Source organism: Tachysurus fulvidraco, chromosome 14 (genome assembly GCF_022655615.1).
Source record: "Tachysurus fulvidraco isolate hzauxx_2018 chromosome 14, HZAU_PFXX_2.0, whole genome shotgun sequence".
In the NCBI taxonomy this organism is placed as follows: Eukaryota; Metazoa; Chordata; class Actinopteri; order Siluriformes; family Bagridae; genus Tachysurus; species Tachysurus fulvidraco.
In genome coordinates this window covers 20,685,195-20,701,812 of record NC_062531.1, presented here as the reverse complement: position 1 = coordinate 20,701,812, position 16,618 = coordinate 20,685,195, and the positions used below count along the sequence as shown (strand labels likewise).

The window sequence follows — 16,618 nt, the reverse complement described above, 5'->3', positions numbered from 1 at the left end:
ATGGTTTTGTTAAACAATAATTTTGATTAAAAAAAAAAGATTAGTTCTCTTATAATTTAGGGTGAGATTAAGCTAATGAAGCCAAAACATCTTCAAAATCCTATTACACATCTTGTTATATCTTCTGTGGATACGTATAATCTCGTCGTATCACCTACGGAAACAACAACATCAGACGACATCGTGGGACCATTAAATAAAAACTGCATATACTATACTATAACTGCATATCATATACTGCATATATTTCCATATATTATCAGTGATTGTGTAGGAATGATCATTTAATTTTGGTTAATTGTGGTTTTATTTAGAACAACTAAATGACTTGCAATAAATCATCTCTTAAAAGGAAACAACAAAACTTGGGTACCTGTAACACAATGAAATGCGTTCGATGTATATTCAGAAATGATTTGTGCATACAGAGTCGAACAACAGCAACAACAGAGTTGGTCAGGTCAGTGATTATGGAAATAAAAGCTTATTTATTTCGATGCTTTAATTGCTTATTATTCACACAAATACACCTGTGAAGTCACACTTCACACGAAGTTACATCCAAACCTTGCTCACGAGTCAAGAGTTCAACTCTAGCTAAAGGCAACTTTGCCTGCGTATCTGCATCCCTGTGCATGTATAGCAGAGACACTTGAGCTCTCTTTGTTCATAAGAGGGACCCCATCGTTGGCTACGGCGCGTTTTAATTGAGTCTTGAAATCTTGCCATTTTGAAGAGGCCTCTCAGCGCCACACTGTGCAAAATTATGAGTGTGGTGTTTTGCGTCTGCATTAAATACATTTTTTAAACAAAACAAAACACACAAAAATATAATATCTTAGTACTGGGCTGCGGATTATTTGCAGACCGCCAAGGCATCTATGGGCATTTATATTTTTACTCTTAAAACAAATACTTTGCAGCAAAGATGCTAACAGGCAGCTTAAAAGCAGATATTAAAAAAACTGATTACAGAATGTATTTGATGTAGTATTATATGAACAAATATAGAATATGTTGTTGAATGATATGAAGGAATATAATTGTCAGCAACTTGCAGAGTTGAGAAAAGTCCATTTGAAAAAATGGAAAATAAATCACAATGCAAAATAAATAGTCAGTTGTCAAAACATTCTACATTAAGCAGGAGTCTCAATTGTGCTTAAAATCTCTCTCTCTCTCTCTTTCTCTCCCACCCTCCTTCCCAAGCTGCTGCTCCCCCTTTCTTTTTCTGCAACATGCCTGAAACAGAATCTGTTCTTCATTTAAGCCTCCAGGTAGAAATGAAAAAGTGCAATGTCCAACACTGGTGTGGCACAGCTCAGGAGCCTCCAGTCCCGTTTGAGTAACAGCTCTGCAATGTAAAGTGTGTCCTGCACTTTGGAACATGTGGTTTTGGTTTCAGAATGTTTTACTGCTGAACAATGTTTTTGCCTTGGAGCGCAGCTCTGCTCATAAAGACCATATTGTCCCTCCGTGCCCACACAAAGTACACACACAGACACACACACACACACACACACACACACACACACACACACACACACACACAGTATGACATCAGAAGACTGGCATAGTCTGCTCACATAAATAAGCTCTGTCATTGATAAATCAGTACATATTACTGCAACAGCTCCTGGTTTCCTTTGCTCTTGCATCCTAATTTCTAATATGTTTACGACATTGCAACTGAGCTAAGACAAATATTTCTGCAAAGCCAAACCACAATGACCAGGATTTAATGACTAGCCAGAAATTCAAGTTGAGTTTTTAAGAATGACATTGTAAGGCATCAGTGGAACAAATTTCTCAATTCACATTTCCCCTCCTTGCTTTGTAAAGTCTTTAACCCAAACTTTATGAAACTAAAAATACATGCAAAACCTGACACTGCAGTCGTTTGGCAAAAGTCTATCAAAAAAGCAGGCCAGTGCTGAGAATACCAGGAAAAATGTATCATAGGAAAATGCAACACTGGGTTATTAAGGAACAAGAAGGGCATGCATGTGGACTGGTTTGGTTCCTCTTTATGTAATAATCAAATCTTGATTTTTTTTATCCTGAGAGTAGTACAATAGAAGAGTGTTTACTCTGCAATCATGCTTCCTCACAATGCACCAGCTATCCACAGCCAGGGGGTCAAGAGGAGTACAGTTACCCAGGCATGATTTGCTGTATCCATGCATTGCATGAGCAGGAGCTCAAAATGTTGAAGTAGTAAAGAAAGCATACACTGACACTCAATGTATTCTGGGACTTGTATAATGAGACTTATGTGAGGATCCTGTTTGTGGACTTCAGCTCTGCTTTTAACACCATCATCCCATCACTCCTCCAGCCCAAATTAACCCAGCTCTCCGTGCCCTTCTGACAGACAGGCAGCAGCTAGTGCGACTGGGAAAAATCAAATCCAGCACCCGCACCATCAGCACTGGTGCCCCTCAGGGTTGTGTTCTCTGCCCACTGCTCTTCTCCCTGTACACAAATTACTGCACCTCTAATGACCCATCTGTCAAGCTCCTGAAGTTTGCAGATGACACCACACTGATCGGCCTCATGCAGGACAAGTCTGCCTACAGACTGGAGATTGAGTGGCTGGCTGTCTGGTGCAGCCTTAACAACCTGGAGCTGAACACGCTCAAGACAGAGTTGATAGTGGACTTCAGGAGAAACCCCCCTGCTCTCCCCCCACTTACCATCATGGACAGCATTGTGACAGCAGTGGAGTCATTCAGATTCCTGGGAACCACAATCTCCCAGGACCTGAAGTGGGACATTCACATAGACTCCATAGTGAAAAAAGACCAGCAGAGGTTGTACTTCCTTCACCAGCTGAGGAACTTCAACCTGCCACAGGATCTGTTAAAACAGTTCTACACTGCCATCAATAAATCCATCCTCAATTACTGTTTGGTTTCATCTCAGCTACCAAATCTGACCTCAGAACTGTTGACCTCGGACTGCTGAGCAAACCATTGGCACAACTCTCCCCACTCTCCAAGACCTGTACTTCTCCAGAGTGAGCAAAAGGGCAAAGACAATCACTCAGGACCCCTCACATCCAGCACACTCCCTCTTTGAACTGTTGCCATCTGGTCGACGCTACAGAGCCCTGAGCACCAGAACGACCAGACATAGGAACGGTTTCTTCCCTCAGGCAATCCATCCGATGAACACTTAACATACACTGAACACACAACACTATTCTTACACATAATTTAGATAAAAAAAACACATACTATGTATATTTCAATTGCACATTTCACACTTACATTTGTACTATTTGTCTATATTATATATGTCATTCTGTTACACTGTGGAGCTTCTGTCACTAAAATAATTTCCTCACATGTGAAAACATACCTGGTAATAAAGCTCTGATTCTGATTCTGATTCCTGGTCGAATGTGAAGCTTTTTTCCCCAAGTTAAATAAGAAAAATTATTAACAATTATGTTCTTCTCAAATTTTGTTTCACTTCAAATAACATTATTAAATGCATCAACATCACACTTTAAAAAGCTTGTTATGTCTGTTCATCACACCTAAAATAAAATCCATCCAAACATTAATATGACTATTTCAAATGTCCAAATCATGTCATGGCACAGATATTGTACTAACCAAGAAAAAGTATGTCAGATCTGACATTACTTGTATTATTTTCAAGATATAGTGAATATGATAATAATGTATTTATTATCAATTAAAGTGTAGTGTAATGTAATGAAGAAATGTAAGTAAGCAGTATAACTTAAAAAAATGGAATTAAAGCATTGAACATATCTAATGCAAATAAATATATTTCAAACCTGTCACATACAGGCATATTTGTTTTCTAACCTGGCTAAAATTTGACCTGTGTTCTAGAAGACATTTGCCTTCTGAAACAGGCTATTACTTATTCCACTAGAGGGCAATATAGAGCATTTATTCATTTTAACTTTAAGGGTGCAGCCTTGATGAACTAATTAAGTGCTTTCACAACTTTTATCTTTTCTGGAAATAGTTTTATTTGTCTATGGCTTCAGTGTTACATTTGTTTAAGTATAATTGTATAACATTTACAGTAGGAATACTGTATTACTGCTTTTTTGTTGGTCTACTAAAACTTAGCCCAAAATGAACGTGTCACAAAAATCTGTGAGATTATTTACACCTAGTGCCAATCACACTGTCTGCAAAAGAAATGTACATTAATATTAATATGACCTGGCCTGAGAAATACAACCAAATACGCATTAATATGAGACTGGTTTATAACTTGATTGATCAGTGAGTAAAAATCATCCACATTTATGCCTGAATACACCTTTATTACAATAATGAGCTGAGTCTCTTCAAATAAATATTAAAATGTGGATAACCACTGATTTGATTTTTGTTCAAAATTATTTAGTGTGTACTTGTGGCCAGCAGTGTAAATTAACTAAGTATATGTTTAGCTAGCTTATCATTTATCTCAAAGTATATATTTGGACATTCGAAAACAGAAGCATGTAACACCGTATATACTTTGGCACACAAGTTTTAAAAAATATTAAGTTACCTCAGATTTTTACCTCAGACAATTACCACAGTTTCTCTCGCACACATCTATAACTACCTAGGGAGAGATGCATGTGCCGATGTACAGCTGTGCAAATAATAATATGGCAATAAAACTGGTGTAATTATTATCTCTGTGGATTCATGGTGTCATTTCTGAAGTACCACCATCCACATCTCCAGCTTCCACAAAGCTCACCTGGGGTGAAATCAAATACACTGTGAATGTTGAACCTTTCTGTTTCCATGGGAGACAATAAGCTTGTTAATAAGTTGGCCGTACATGACATAAATCATATTTCTGTGTTTTTTAGGCTCTAAATCTTTCTCATTTTCTTTCTAAACCAGAATCATTGAAGCATGAATATCATCAGCCAGGTAGAGGAACAGAAGGTAGAGAGAGGAACGTAAGGAGCAGGCTTGTAGCACAAGCCCAGAAGCTGCCTGTTAGGACCAAAAAGCTCCTCAAGGAACACCTAAAAAGACCAAGGTACTGTAGTAAGGTCTGTTCAGGTAAGATCACTGGCCTGTTTTAGAATTTTCCAGAGTCTTTGTATAGAAGTGTTAGCATTTCTTTTAGAGACTTTGGAGTTAGAGACCTAAAAATGCATCACTATGTAGATGATCATTGTTTAAAATGTTTAATGCCACACAATTGATCTGATTACCATGAAGCCAAAAGCACATTTTTTACTCAAACAGTAGGTGGTTTTGTACAGCTGTATTAAACGCAGGGTCTCTGATTTTTGAAATCGAATGTCGACATTTGAAATCACCAAAACAAACACGCCCCTAACCCAAATGGGTCCCACCCCTGTATTATAGCTCCGCCCACACATACATACGTAACCCAGGCAACTAATGGAAAGAAATGTGTCTTTATCATAGCTGAAGGTTAGAACAATATGAGTGCAGATAATTCAATTCAATTCAATTCAAGTTTATTTGTATAGCGCTTTTTACAATAGACATTGTCTCAAAGCAGCTTTACAGAACATAAACATAGAGCAGAAGGTAAACATAATTAATGATAAAGGAAATAACGAATGATAAAAGAAATAAGAATTAACAGAATAAAAATTCTAGATTATTATTAGATGTATATAGTTCACAGTGTGTATGTATTTATTCCCCTATGAGCAAGTCTGAGATGACTCAGGCAGCAGTGGCAAGGAAAAACTCCCTTAAATTGGTAAAGGAAGAAACCTTGAGAGGAACCGGACTCAAGGGGGAACCCATCCTCATATGGGTGACACTGGGGGTGTGATTGTGATATACAGTCAAACAAATGTTGTATTGGTGTGAGGTTCAAGGACTTCTGATCTTCTGAGTACCACAGAGTCTAACTGGAGATGTCTCAGGATTCTTAGAGTCGGCCTCGGCTCAGTGGACGTCCAAAGGCTTCGTCCCACAGAGGACGTCGGGAGCTGGTATAGTGTCTGGATGCCTCGGGATGGGTACAAAGAGAAAAGCAGTGGAAAGGGATTAACATATCTGCCGTTCATAAAAATGCGCTGGTCTGATGTACTGGTGCATGATATTATGGGATGTATTATGTGTACGCCTGACTGAAGAGATGAGTTTTTAATCTACATTTAAACTGGGAAAGTGTGTCTGAGCCCCGAACACTATCAGGAAGACTATTCCAAAGTTTGGGAGCTGAATAAGAAAATGCTCTACCACCTTTAGTAGACTTAGATATTCTGGGAACTACCAGAAGCCCTGAGTTTTGTGATCTCAGAGAGCGTGAAGGATTGTAACGTGTTAGAAGACTAGTTAGATACATGGGAGCTAAACCATTAAGAGCCTTGTACGTAAGTAGCAGCAGTTTGTAGTCAATTCTATACCTAACAGGTAGCCAGTGTAGAGATGATAAAATTGGGGTTATATGGTCATACTTTCTTGTCCTAGTGAGAACTCTGGCAGCTGCATTTTGGACTAACTGTAACCTATTTATTAAAGATGCAGGACAACCACCTAGTAATGCATTGCAATAGTCCAGTCTAGAGGTCATGAACGCATGAACTAGCTTCTCAGCATCAGATACAGACAGGATGTTTCTCAGCTTGGCAATGTTTCTAAGGTGGAAGAAGGCTGTTTTGGTAGTATGGGCGATATGATTTTTAAAAGACAAGTTACTGTCTAATATAACACCGAGGTCTTTCACTGTCGAGCTACTTGTAATAGTACATCCCTCTAAATGGGAGTTAAGTTGTGAGAGTTTATGTGCACTGGTTTTTGGACCTATGAGTAGTATTTCAGTCTTATCGGAGTTTAACAATAGAAAGTTGCAGCTCATCCAGTCTTTTATCTCTCTAAGGCACTGAGTTAATTTGGACACTGTGGCTATTTCATCTGGTTTTGGATAACAAAAAAAAAAAAGATAAACAAACAAGCAAAAATGACACACAAGCATAATCATGTAAAGGACAACGGCATATATTAGTTCTGTGTAACAAAGCAAAACCAACGTTATTCACCTATCGAGAAGGAAAAAAGCACCTCGGCGTCTTTAGTAAAGTCGGCCGCATATTCACAGATTGGAGTTTCCCGAGTCAGTAACTCCTGAGCTAAACACTGTTACTACACAAAACACGGTTGTAGCTGCCTCTGTACATTACTACAATAGAAAAGAGGTGTTATTTGTGTAGTAACAGCGTTTAGCTCAGGAGTTATTGACTCGGGAAACTCCAATCTGTGAAAATGTGGCCAACTTCCTGCTCCTTCAGTTCTCTCCAGCGCTGGAAAGCTGATCCTATATTAACACGTCCTACTTCTTGCCTTATCGTAAGTCTTTCTTCACTTTCTTTCTTTGTTTTTATCCTCCATGTCAATGCTAAAATCCGCTGCATATTGACAAGCCCCGCCCCTTTCTGCTCATTGGCTACACGTTTGTTTTGATTTTTGTTTATTATTCGGCCCGATTCAGTTTTCTGAAGCTTTTCTCAAAAATCTTAGACACTGCCTTTAAGTTGTTAATTAAGACACTTTATGTTGAATCTGCCTAGTTTTGTTGCTGGAGAATCTGAACGACAGTCATCAGAGTCATCATTGTCACCAGTGCAAACAATTACTGATCCCTACATTTTATTCCTTTCCCAAGAACCTGTGTTCACTTCCCTTTAGTTATACTATAATGTCAAAACCAGTGTGTACTTGCAGAACAAGGTGACAAGTGTGTAGTGGAGTAGGTTTTTTTTTTTTTTCTCAAATAGTGTATTTCCTGAATGTCAACCTCTACAATATTTTTAATGTGTAATGCATGTAACGGTCATTATTTACTTTCTGTAGCTTCTTGCTGTCCCCTTCAGGTCATGATGGAGAACGACTGCTCCAAAGGCACTGAGTTTCTCATTTATTCATCTCCTGATAAAGCCTGAAACGTCATCATGGAGATAAACGTCAGGTTGTTGGGAAGCAGGCCCGTTAGTGTCACTCCAGCTCAGAGCAAGGAGGTGCATGGAGGGAGTCTTGGAGCAACAACAGAGAGCAGCGGACAAACCAGACACCACCCAAATCCACACAAGGCAAAACACAATATCCAGAGTGGCAGCTGTCTGATTGTATGTCAGGTTAAGTGCAACAACACTGGCGTTGACAAAGGGCCCACTAAGATGCCACTTTTGGGTCCCCGAGCAAGGCCCTTAACCCTCAATTACTCAGTTGTATAAATATGAAATAATGTAAGTTGCTCTGGATAAGGGTGTCTGCCCAATGCTGTAATGTAAATGTAATCATAATTGTATAAATTTTATCATCAATTCATCCAAATTGTTTGTAATGAAATAGTTTTTTTGGCTCTGCCTTTCATTGACATATCAGTTACCGACTCATCTCTACAATCTGCTTAAACAGATCAAGATCATAAGCTTCACCTTTCCTGTTAACATCATGTCAACACCGTTGTGCTTGTTGGAGATTGTTGACTAACCGAGCCTTAAGTCAGTGTAACTACATCACATAATAAATTTGGGTCCAGCGTTCGTAGTCTCCACTTATTTCCATTAATATGATGTTGGAAATGGTGATTTGGGAGATAAACAGGAAAACTGACCGTTATCCCTGAGATTTTTATTTGCCAACGAAACAGTGATGTCAAATTGGCAGACACCTAATAAGAATAACAAATAAAAGATGTTCAAAAGAATATGAACATCTACTTCAAATATTGACCTATGATAGCCTACGTTATATCCTGTATATCCTTTCTTCAGGTGGAGAAACATCTGGACCACAAGGTGATTGAGCTGGTAATTTAGCTTATGTAGGTTTTTCCTTTTGCTGCTAATGATAATTAACATGCAAATGAGTTCAGGGACTTGCAAGAGGTTGGTAGTGCTGCTTCATTTATTACGGCTTTAATTACTGTTTGCATATTAAACTATTTGATATTAATCATGCTACTTTATGTCCTGGAAAGGAGAGATAATGATTTCAAACGGATTTTGTTATTTTACCCACAATCTCATGCACTGCTTTCTTTTGTCCAAGATAAAACGGTTTCACTTAACATTTAAATTATTTTTTAAAACAATTTTCAAAGATAGCATTTCAATGACAAGCTACAAGAGCTAATAATGAATATTAGCGTTAGTTTCCTCTCCACTGGACAAACAGACATCCACAAAATCCTGAAATAATTCGACTTGGTTTTGTTCAATTAATTCTAAAGTAGAAGACATTTAAACGTAATGCTTAATTTGACTTTTTAATTAGCTTGGCTTAATTAAGCAGTTTATCTAAGTTCACCTCTTAATTAAAAAGCATATTAAATTATACAGTGCCTTAGGCATTTGTACTATTAGTCCGGTAGAGATATACATTTTATTAATGCATCTTAACATGTCATTCTCTGCATTGATTGCTTTTTCAAGTATGCGTTCCCTCTTAATAATATTCATTATGGTGAAAACATATCAGTAAAATGATCCCATCCCGAGCAGCCTGCATCTGAAGCCTGCAACGTTGTAAAAGACAATCTGAATAAAGCAGGAGAAAATTTCTGGTAGTATCAAGTTTATTTCGTTTAACGTATGGAATACAGGACATTGTGTTACATTAGTCAAAGCATGCGAAGCTATACATTATTACTGACATGGAATCTAAAGATCAATTGTTCTTCATATCATTTCACTTGCTGAACACCTGGCAACAACAACAACAACAAATAATAAGAATCAAAAAGCAGCAACTGTAAAGTGCAAAATAAGTGAAGAATTCTTCAGATCTCTTTCTTAAACACTTGGCACAATCTATAATCCAAGCTGAACAGCTATTACACACGAGGTGGAAACAGCGATGGACTGGTGATTATTATTTATACACACACACACACACACACACACACACACACACACACACACACACACAAAGTAGTAATATATTTTTTTTGTCAATCTCAGTGTAAGACAATTCGGCGAAGTGATACGTCACAAATCCCGGAAACATTTCATTCATTCGAACAAGATTAAATAGTAGTCCATAAACATAACGGCCATTTGCCCTCTCGAGGAAATTTCATGTTTTGTTAGCGCTCAGAACCTGCTAGATAAATGCAAAAATTGGTGTTTTATTTATTTATTTCTTTCTTTTGCCATTTTACTACAACTATGGAATTTGGTAAGGAAACCTTATTAGCTTAGTGTCCTTTACACACATTATGCTGTAGTTATCAGATAGCAAAACAAATAGGTTTGGAATCAGATAGTTAATGCCTGGCATAAAGTATACAAATGTTTATATTTTCTCCACTTGTAATATTTGGGGGATATTATTGTCTGGTGCCGTGCATTATGGATTTCTCCATGTGAAGAGTTTTCCCAGGCTGCCACACATTTATCTAAAGCAACGCAGACAAAATGGTGTCCTTTTTGCACATCCTCGGCGTTTGGTTACATTTCTTAACGGTCACCTAAACTACATCCACCCCGTTGAGCGGAGTTGTGACTGCAAAACTTTATTTCCATGATTCATTATGTGTTTCATTAAACAAGCTTATTCAGCGAAGATAGGGAATCATTTGCAATCTATTCTTTTCCTCCATGGCTTTTTAGCATACAGGAACCATCACTGTAAATCCCACTGGCCACATCCGAGACAAGACGACAAGGTAAACAACAACAATGCAAATAATAAATAATTAATTCAAAACACACAGAAGAAAAGAAAAAAAATCTATTTCCAAGAGAAAACAAGAAACCTTAAAAAAACAAAAAAAAAAAGGTTGCCCGTCTTTAAGGTGCGAGTTTACTATTTCAGAATCTACCGAGGCAAGTGTATATGAAATGCCAGTAGAAAACAAGGCGGTCGTTTCTGACTTCCGATTGACTTGGTAATTATTAAATCTTCCTCATCTCTTCTGTAAAAGCATGGCTTAAAGATCTCATTATATGCATAAGGAGAACGCACAGAATCGACCGAAAGGGGGAGTAAATTTGGCCGTGCTTTGCAGCACACTTTTAGGTAGCAGTAGAAGTGAAGAGTGTTGGACTTGGTCACGTTGTTAAATAAATACGCCGGTGTTCCTTTATCGGCTCTGATGAAGGTACTGTTGGGTGAACATGTTCAGCTCACTGTCCAACCAGCCGGCTTTGTTCCTACAAAGAAGACGTATGTGATTAACGTTTTGTTTTTTTTGTTTTTTTTAAATGTAAGACTCTCTTTGTATGGAAGAGTATAAAGATCAGGTGGTTACCTGAGCAGCTTGGCTTTGCTCTGTAAAGTGTCCAGCTGTTCGATCTTGCGGTTCATGTCCTGAATGTCTTCCTCCAGCTGCTGTCGTGTAACATCGACCTGCTGGCACAGCTGGTTGAAGGTGCCTGCCAGTTCTCTGCAATAGACACATAAATATTAGTTTCTTTTCCTGGAAATGACTTTAGTAGAGCACTGCATCATTTTACAATACAATGAAGACATCAAGGAACAAGAAATCCTCCATTGCCGTCATTCTGATGTAGTGTAAAGGTTTGTCCACTAGAGGGAGCGATGACAGACTACCGCGAATTGCCCATTTATTACACTCAAGCTTAAGTATCAGCGTTAATAATTATTTACTGAACAAGCTCTCGAGATCTGAGAAATGGAGCGATGGAAGACTTTCTACAATCATATGGAGGCAAATAGAAGAGGCATCTTCAGATTTAAGTGTGTTTTGTTTTACTGAAACCTAAAACTGACTAAACATGGCTGATGACTAATGAGCAAGAGACTAAATTCTCGGTCTGTAAAGAGTATTCTAACCGTTAGACATAAAGACATAAGTAATAAGCACAGCCCAAATGTAATTATAGAAACAAGAAACATATTTTACATGTAGTGTGTAATTAATAAATAAATAAATAAATATATCGTTTGAGATACTGAGGACGTGGGCAAGGACATTAGGTAGGACAGTTCACTTTGACGGTCTAATCTTCACTTTCAGTTGCTTCCATATACCTTTGTTTAACATCATTTTAAACATTTCTACACTTTCTCTCTGTTGATGTTATTTAATAATTCTGGAGATACGTTATGTGACGGATGTGTATCGGTTGAAACAAACGGAAACACAAATCTGTACTGTTTGTGTATGATGTCCAATGTTTCCATTCCAATCCAAAACTAAACACTTTCCATAGTCAGTGTTTTTTCCCCCTGGTACTTCCCTTTGAGACACATCATGGAATCCAGCTGAACTGAAACTTACTGCTGGACTTGGTGGCTGCAGTTGGAGCCGGTGTAGCTGACGATGAGCTGCAGCTTCTCACTGGCGTAGTCCACAAACTGCCTCTTGAAGGCTCGTTCTTTCGCCTTAGTGGTCCATGTGAGCCTCTCATACACATAAAGAAGGCCATAGAGCCCCACCGACAGAGCAATGAGCCTCCACCCAACAGCCTTCCAGATCTGACACACACACGCACACACACGAAGCACAGAGGTTTTAAATTTCATGTCTACACACATCCCGTATAAAAACAACTAAATGTTTAGATGAACAACAGATATCATACCACTCCTCCAACGACTATGATGCCCATGGACGTCCGGGACGTAAGAGAAGCAAGTCCTGTCACCATAGAGACCATGAGCTCTTCTTGGGTCACGGAGCCTTGAGGGAAGGGGGGCATAGCGTTACCAACAGGAGTGATTGCCAAAGGCCTGGGAACCTGCAGAAACACAAACACATTTGGCAGGCATTTACCTAAAGAGCTACACAGCAAAAAAAAACCTGACATCAGACTTCATTACTTCACAGTACAGAAGTCTCACTTAAAATGAATTCACAATCTTATTAAAACTTGACCCTCATATGGTGTATTTCATTTTCATAATCGTTGTATATCAGGCTATGGGCATGATAAATATTATAATGAGTTAATGATTAATAGAAGGGAGGAATGCATCGATCAGATCTCTTGACTTCTCTAGGAATGCACACGGTTCTGATTCTTATCTTTAGACCAATCTCAGTTCTCTTATACACAGTTTCTATGAGATGCATTTCAGAGCTACACTCACACGCTTACGTTCAGCTAAAGCTCGGTCTACAGCAAAACTAAGCACCATCGTACAGTATGAAGCCATCGATTACCTGGTCGTTGTAGCCCATAAGGGCACGGCGGGTGTTCTTAGGACCAAGAAAGCGATTGACCAGCATGGTCCAGCCCAAGGAGAAGTGGAAGCCGATGTCCTCCTGAAAGTCACTGCACAACTTGTCACAGTTGAGGTCGTAGCAGAGACTGAAACACTGTCTGGGTGCCACCATCTTATCCACTTGCTCCCTTATCGAGGTGGGCAGCAAAGGCTTCAGGCCATCTGTAGTACAGTGAAGGTGTTTATATGACTGAACTGGAATTAAACTGTGCAGTACTATTGCGAGTAAGCCGGACATTAAAATCCAATGCAAACCAAGATTCTAGTTTTTCCTGCAATACTGACCGATCATTTCAGTTTTTGTGCTGTGCAGTGCTACACTGATGGCGTTGGAACACCTCTCAGACATATTCCTACCCAGACCCTCTTCTATATGCTTGTGAAGCTCCTGCAAACCAAAAACACACAGATTACAAGCACCGACTTGTCAAGGTATCCTGTTTGCCGACACAGGACTAAATAGGGGTCGGGAAAGCTGTGGACTTTCCGTTCAGCAGGTCTTGGTAAGAATAATAAACTGTAAAAGTGAAAGCAAAAGAAATACACAAACAGTATAACAGAGAACAGATGAGCTAGAATGCTAGATCTACTGCACTCACGTTCTTGTAGACTTTTATAACCACTTGTGATGGATGGAAGTCCATGTGAAATTCATCTACCAGCACATTCAGTCTCCTGATCTCCTCAGCCATTGCATTTGACACCTGAAACACAGCACAAAGTAAAAAATATGACTACAGCTACCATCTCAGAGGAAGGCAACACAATACAAGTAAAACTGTTGTGTGAGAGAGAGAGAGAGAGACTGTAGACTACAATCTGTTTTACCTTGTTTATCTTGTCCAGTTTTTACCCTACACCCATAAACCTATTGACCTGCAATGACAATAAAACTATATCTATCTATCTATCTATGCTAAAAAATAATAAACCTAACACCACAATATTAGTTATAATATTGTTAATATGTAATATAGCTAATAGAAACAATCATTGACTATTTGGCCTGGTCTAATACAAGTTAATAATTTTTTTTATTCATGCTTCTAGTTGTTTAAACACCACAAATTATTTATTAGTTTATATTATGATCTTGCTCTTTGGTTTCTATCTGTAATTGATTTTTTTTTTCTCTAAACACAGAGCTCTATAATCAAGCTACTCACATTTTATTTTAATCTCTTTATTTTCATTTTTATATTAAATTTCTACATTTTTCATATTTCTAAGTAATAATTATTCACCATTTTCTACCCGACGGTTCCCTTTTCTCACCACTAGATGGCAGACAAACTCAAAATCCACAAAAAATGCTGCAATTGGGAAAAGCTGGATTAAAATCAGCTCCAACAGGAGAACGTGTTAAAATATGTGTAGTAAAGATTACCCTAAACCCTAAACGTTTTAACACTGCAAGTGTTTCTGGAATGTAGGCATTGAGACACATGGTAATTACACGTAGCTCTACGTTACCTGTTTTTCCACCTCCTCTGTGATCTTCTTGATCTTATTCTTGCAGTCCTGGGTGAGCAGGTCCAGCTGCTTATCGATGAACTCCAGCCGGTCCTCCCGCTCCTCTTTAGTTTCCATGCAGTGGATCCTGAATCATCAGTAGACATAACTTATTTTACAGGACAGGATTTACATCAATTTTATAGCTAATGTTGGCATTGATACGCATAAAAACTATTTTAAGCGTCTTCTTATTTACACACACACACTCAGACCAATGCAAACTCTGATACGAGATCGGCTACATATCAGACACTCTGTTAAACTAATCTAAAAGGCTAATCTAAAAGGCTTATTGGTCCATCTCCATCATGTAGGACAACTTGTACAGAGTTACAGTGCCGGTGTCTTCTAGATCACAGATAACACCAGTCACTTTACTAATGATCCTGGACATTGTAAATATTCGGTTACTCTTGTTTACTCTTAAGTTACGTCTGATTTGAAAGCCTGCTCTGATGGCGGAATCGTATAACCGCTTGCAGCCATAGAGTGTTTAATTTCACACCTCTGCTCTTGGGCTGCCACGTGCACAGAGTCCATGATGAGTCGCAGTGCTTCTGATATCTGCTTGGCCCGAACGGTGTGCTGCTCAAACTTGGTCTTCACCGCCGACTGGGAGATGCACTCCTACGATCACACAAACCAAAGCTTTTCAGACTGTTGTCTCAACGAATAAATAAATTCTCCATTGAAATTGTTACTTTAGAGCAATGGTCCCCAACCCCTGGGCCGTGGTCCAAATGGTACCGGGCCGCCCAAGGAACATTAAATTGTTTCCATTTTATTTACTGTGGTGTATTTTTCTCGGGTTTGTGCGACTTTCCATGGACGAGAGGTTAACCGGGAGCTGAGTGACGTCACCTAAAGCCGCACTAATAATATCATGATATCGGGCCGGGTTTAGGTGACGTCTGGAGCTGAGCGGCTGCAAGCGGCAGTGGCGTTGTAGCTTTGGTGGAGAGAAGGTGTGTATCGCTCTTCTCTCTGTTCACCGGTACTTTGTCATGTTTAACAGTTCTTGGTGTACGTGTATATTGTGTTTGCTCAAATTTAACCCACAAATTAGCAAAAATGTGCACGAAACAGACGTCATTAGAAAGTTAGAAACTCTGCCGGTGTTCTGGATTAAAGTCATGGCGGAATACCCTGAGATTGTCACCACAGCACTTAAATCCCTATTGCCATTTCCGACATGCTATCTGTGTGAAGCGGGGTTTTCTGCAGTGACAGCAACCAAAACAACAGAATAAACTGGACATAAGCAACACACTTCGGATGTCATTGTCTCCTGTTACCCCAGATGGAACCGTCTCGTTGCAAAGAAACAAGCTCAGGGTTCTCAATGATTTAGCGTTGTAGTGAGTTAAAAAGGCATGTTTAAATAGAATTAAATTAATATTTTTAATTTTAATTTAATTGTATAACCGCCACCCCCCAACCCCCACCGGTCCGCTGTGAAAAAAAGGTTGGGGACCACTGCATTAGGGCATCAAATGCCTGAAGCCTACTTCAAATCGCCGCTCGAAATTCTGAAACTCGAACATTCGCGCTTGAAATCCTTCAGCCAGGGCACCTCCTGCATTGCAGTAAAAGGACATAAGAATCGATGTGTTGTGGACACTTATTTAACTTCATATTCTTTATGTACATGTTATCTGTGATCTCTAGTGCTCTATATATTGTAGAGGCCACGTAGAGATACGGAAAGGTTTGGCTTACCTGCTTCAGGCATGCCCTGGGCCTTCTGCACACGTGCCTGCAGAACCTCTTTAGCAGAAACAAAGAAGATTCGGTCGCCGGCCTGCGCTCGGTCCACAACTCCCAGTTCTTCTACCAGGAAACTGCTGCAGCGATCCATGTGCTGGCGGCGAACCTGAAACACACGACAAGCTTCACGCTCACATACTGCTTATGTCATTGTG

General features: G+C 39.1%; 1 protein-coding gene and 1 long non-coding RNA gene across 7 annotated transcripts in view; both read right to left on the bottom strand.

Moving 5' to 3' along the window:
* Positions 1 to 468: 468 nt before the first annotated feature.
* On the bottom strand, positions 469 to 2,753 carry LOC125138525. The gene is made up of 2 exons (XR_007137711.1): positions 2,697 to 2,753; positions 469 to 1,472 (listed from the first exon to the last, which is right to left on the bottom strand). It is a non-coding gene; the product is annotated as an uncharacterized LOC125138525 (long non-coding RNA).
* Positions 2,754 to 9,546: 6,793 nt separating this feature from the next.
* Positions 9,547 to 16,618, bottom strand: part of mfn2 (mitofusin 2) — a 16,132-nt gene continuing 9,060 nt past the window's right edge. For all 6 annotated transcript variants that reach the window (XM_047799936.1, XM_047799938.1, XM_047799935.1 and 3 more), the window contains 11 exons: positions 16,416 to 16,569; positions 16,205 to 16,272; positions 15,202 to 15,323; positions 14,655 to 14,781; positions 13,781 to 13,885; positions 13,467 to 13,569; positions 13,120 to 13,343; positions 12,539 to 12,694; positions 12,235 to 12,431; positions 11,242 to 11,376; positions 9,547 to 11,143 (listed from right to left, as the gene is read on the bottom strand). In XM_047799936.1, coding sequence (XP_047655892.1) covers positions 11,074 to 11,143; positions 11,242 to 11,376; positions 12,235 to 12,431; positions 12,539 to 12,694; positions 13,120 to 13,343; positions 13,467 to 13,569; positions 13,781 to 13,885; positions 14,655 to 14,781; positions 15,202 to 15,323; positions 16,205 to 16,272; positions 16,416 to 16,569 — 1,461 coding nt within the window. In that variant the 3' untranslated portion in view covers positions 9,547 to 11,073. The remainder of the gene's footprint in view (positions 11,144 to 11,241; positions 11,377 to 12,234; positions 12,432 to 12,538; positions 12,695 to 13,119; positions 13,344 to 13,466; positions 13,570 to 13,780; positions 13,886 to 14,654; positions 14,782 to 15,201; positions 15,324 to 16,204; positions 16,273 to 16,415; positions 16,570 to 16,618) is intronic.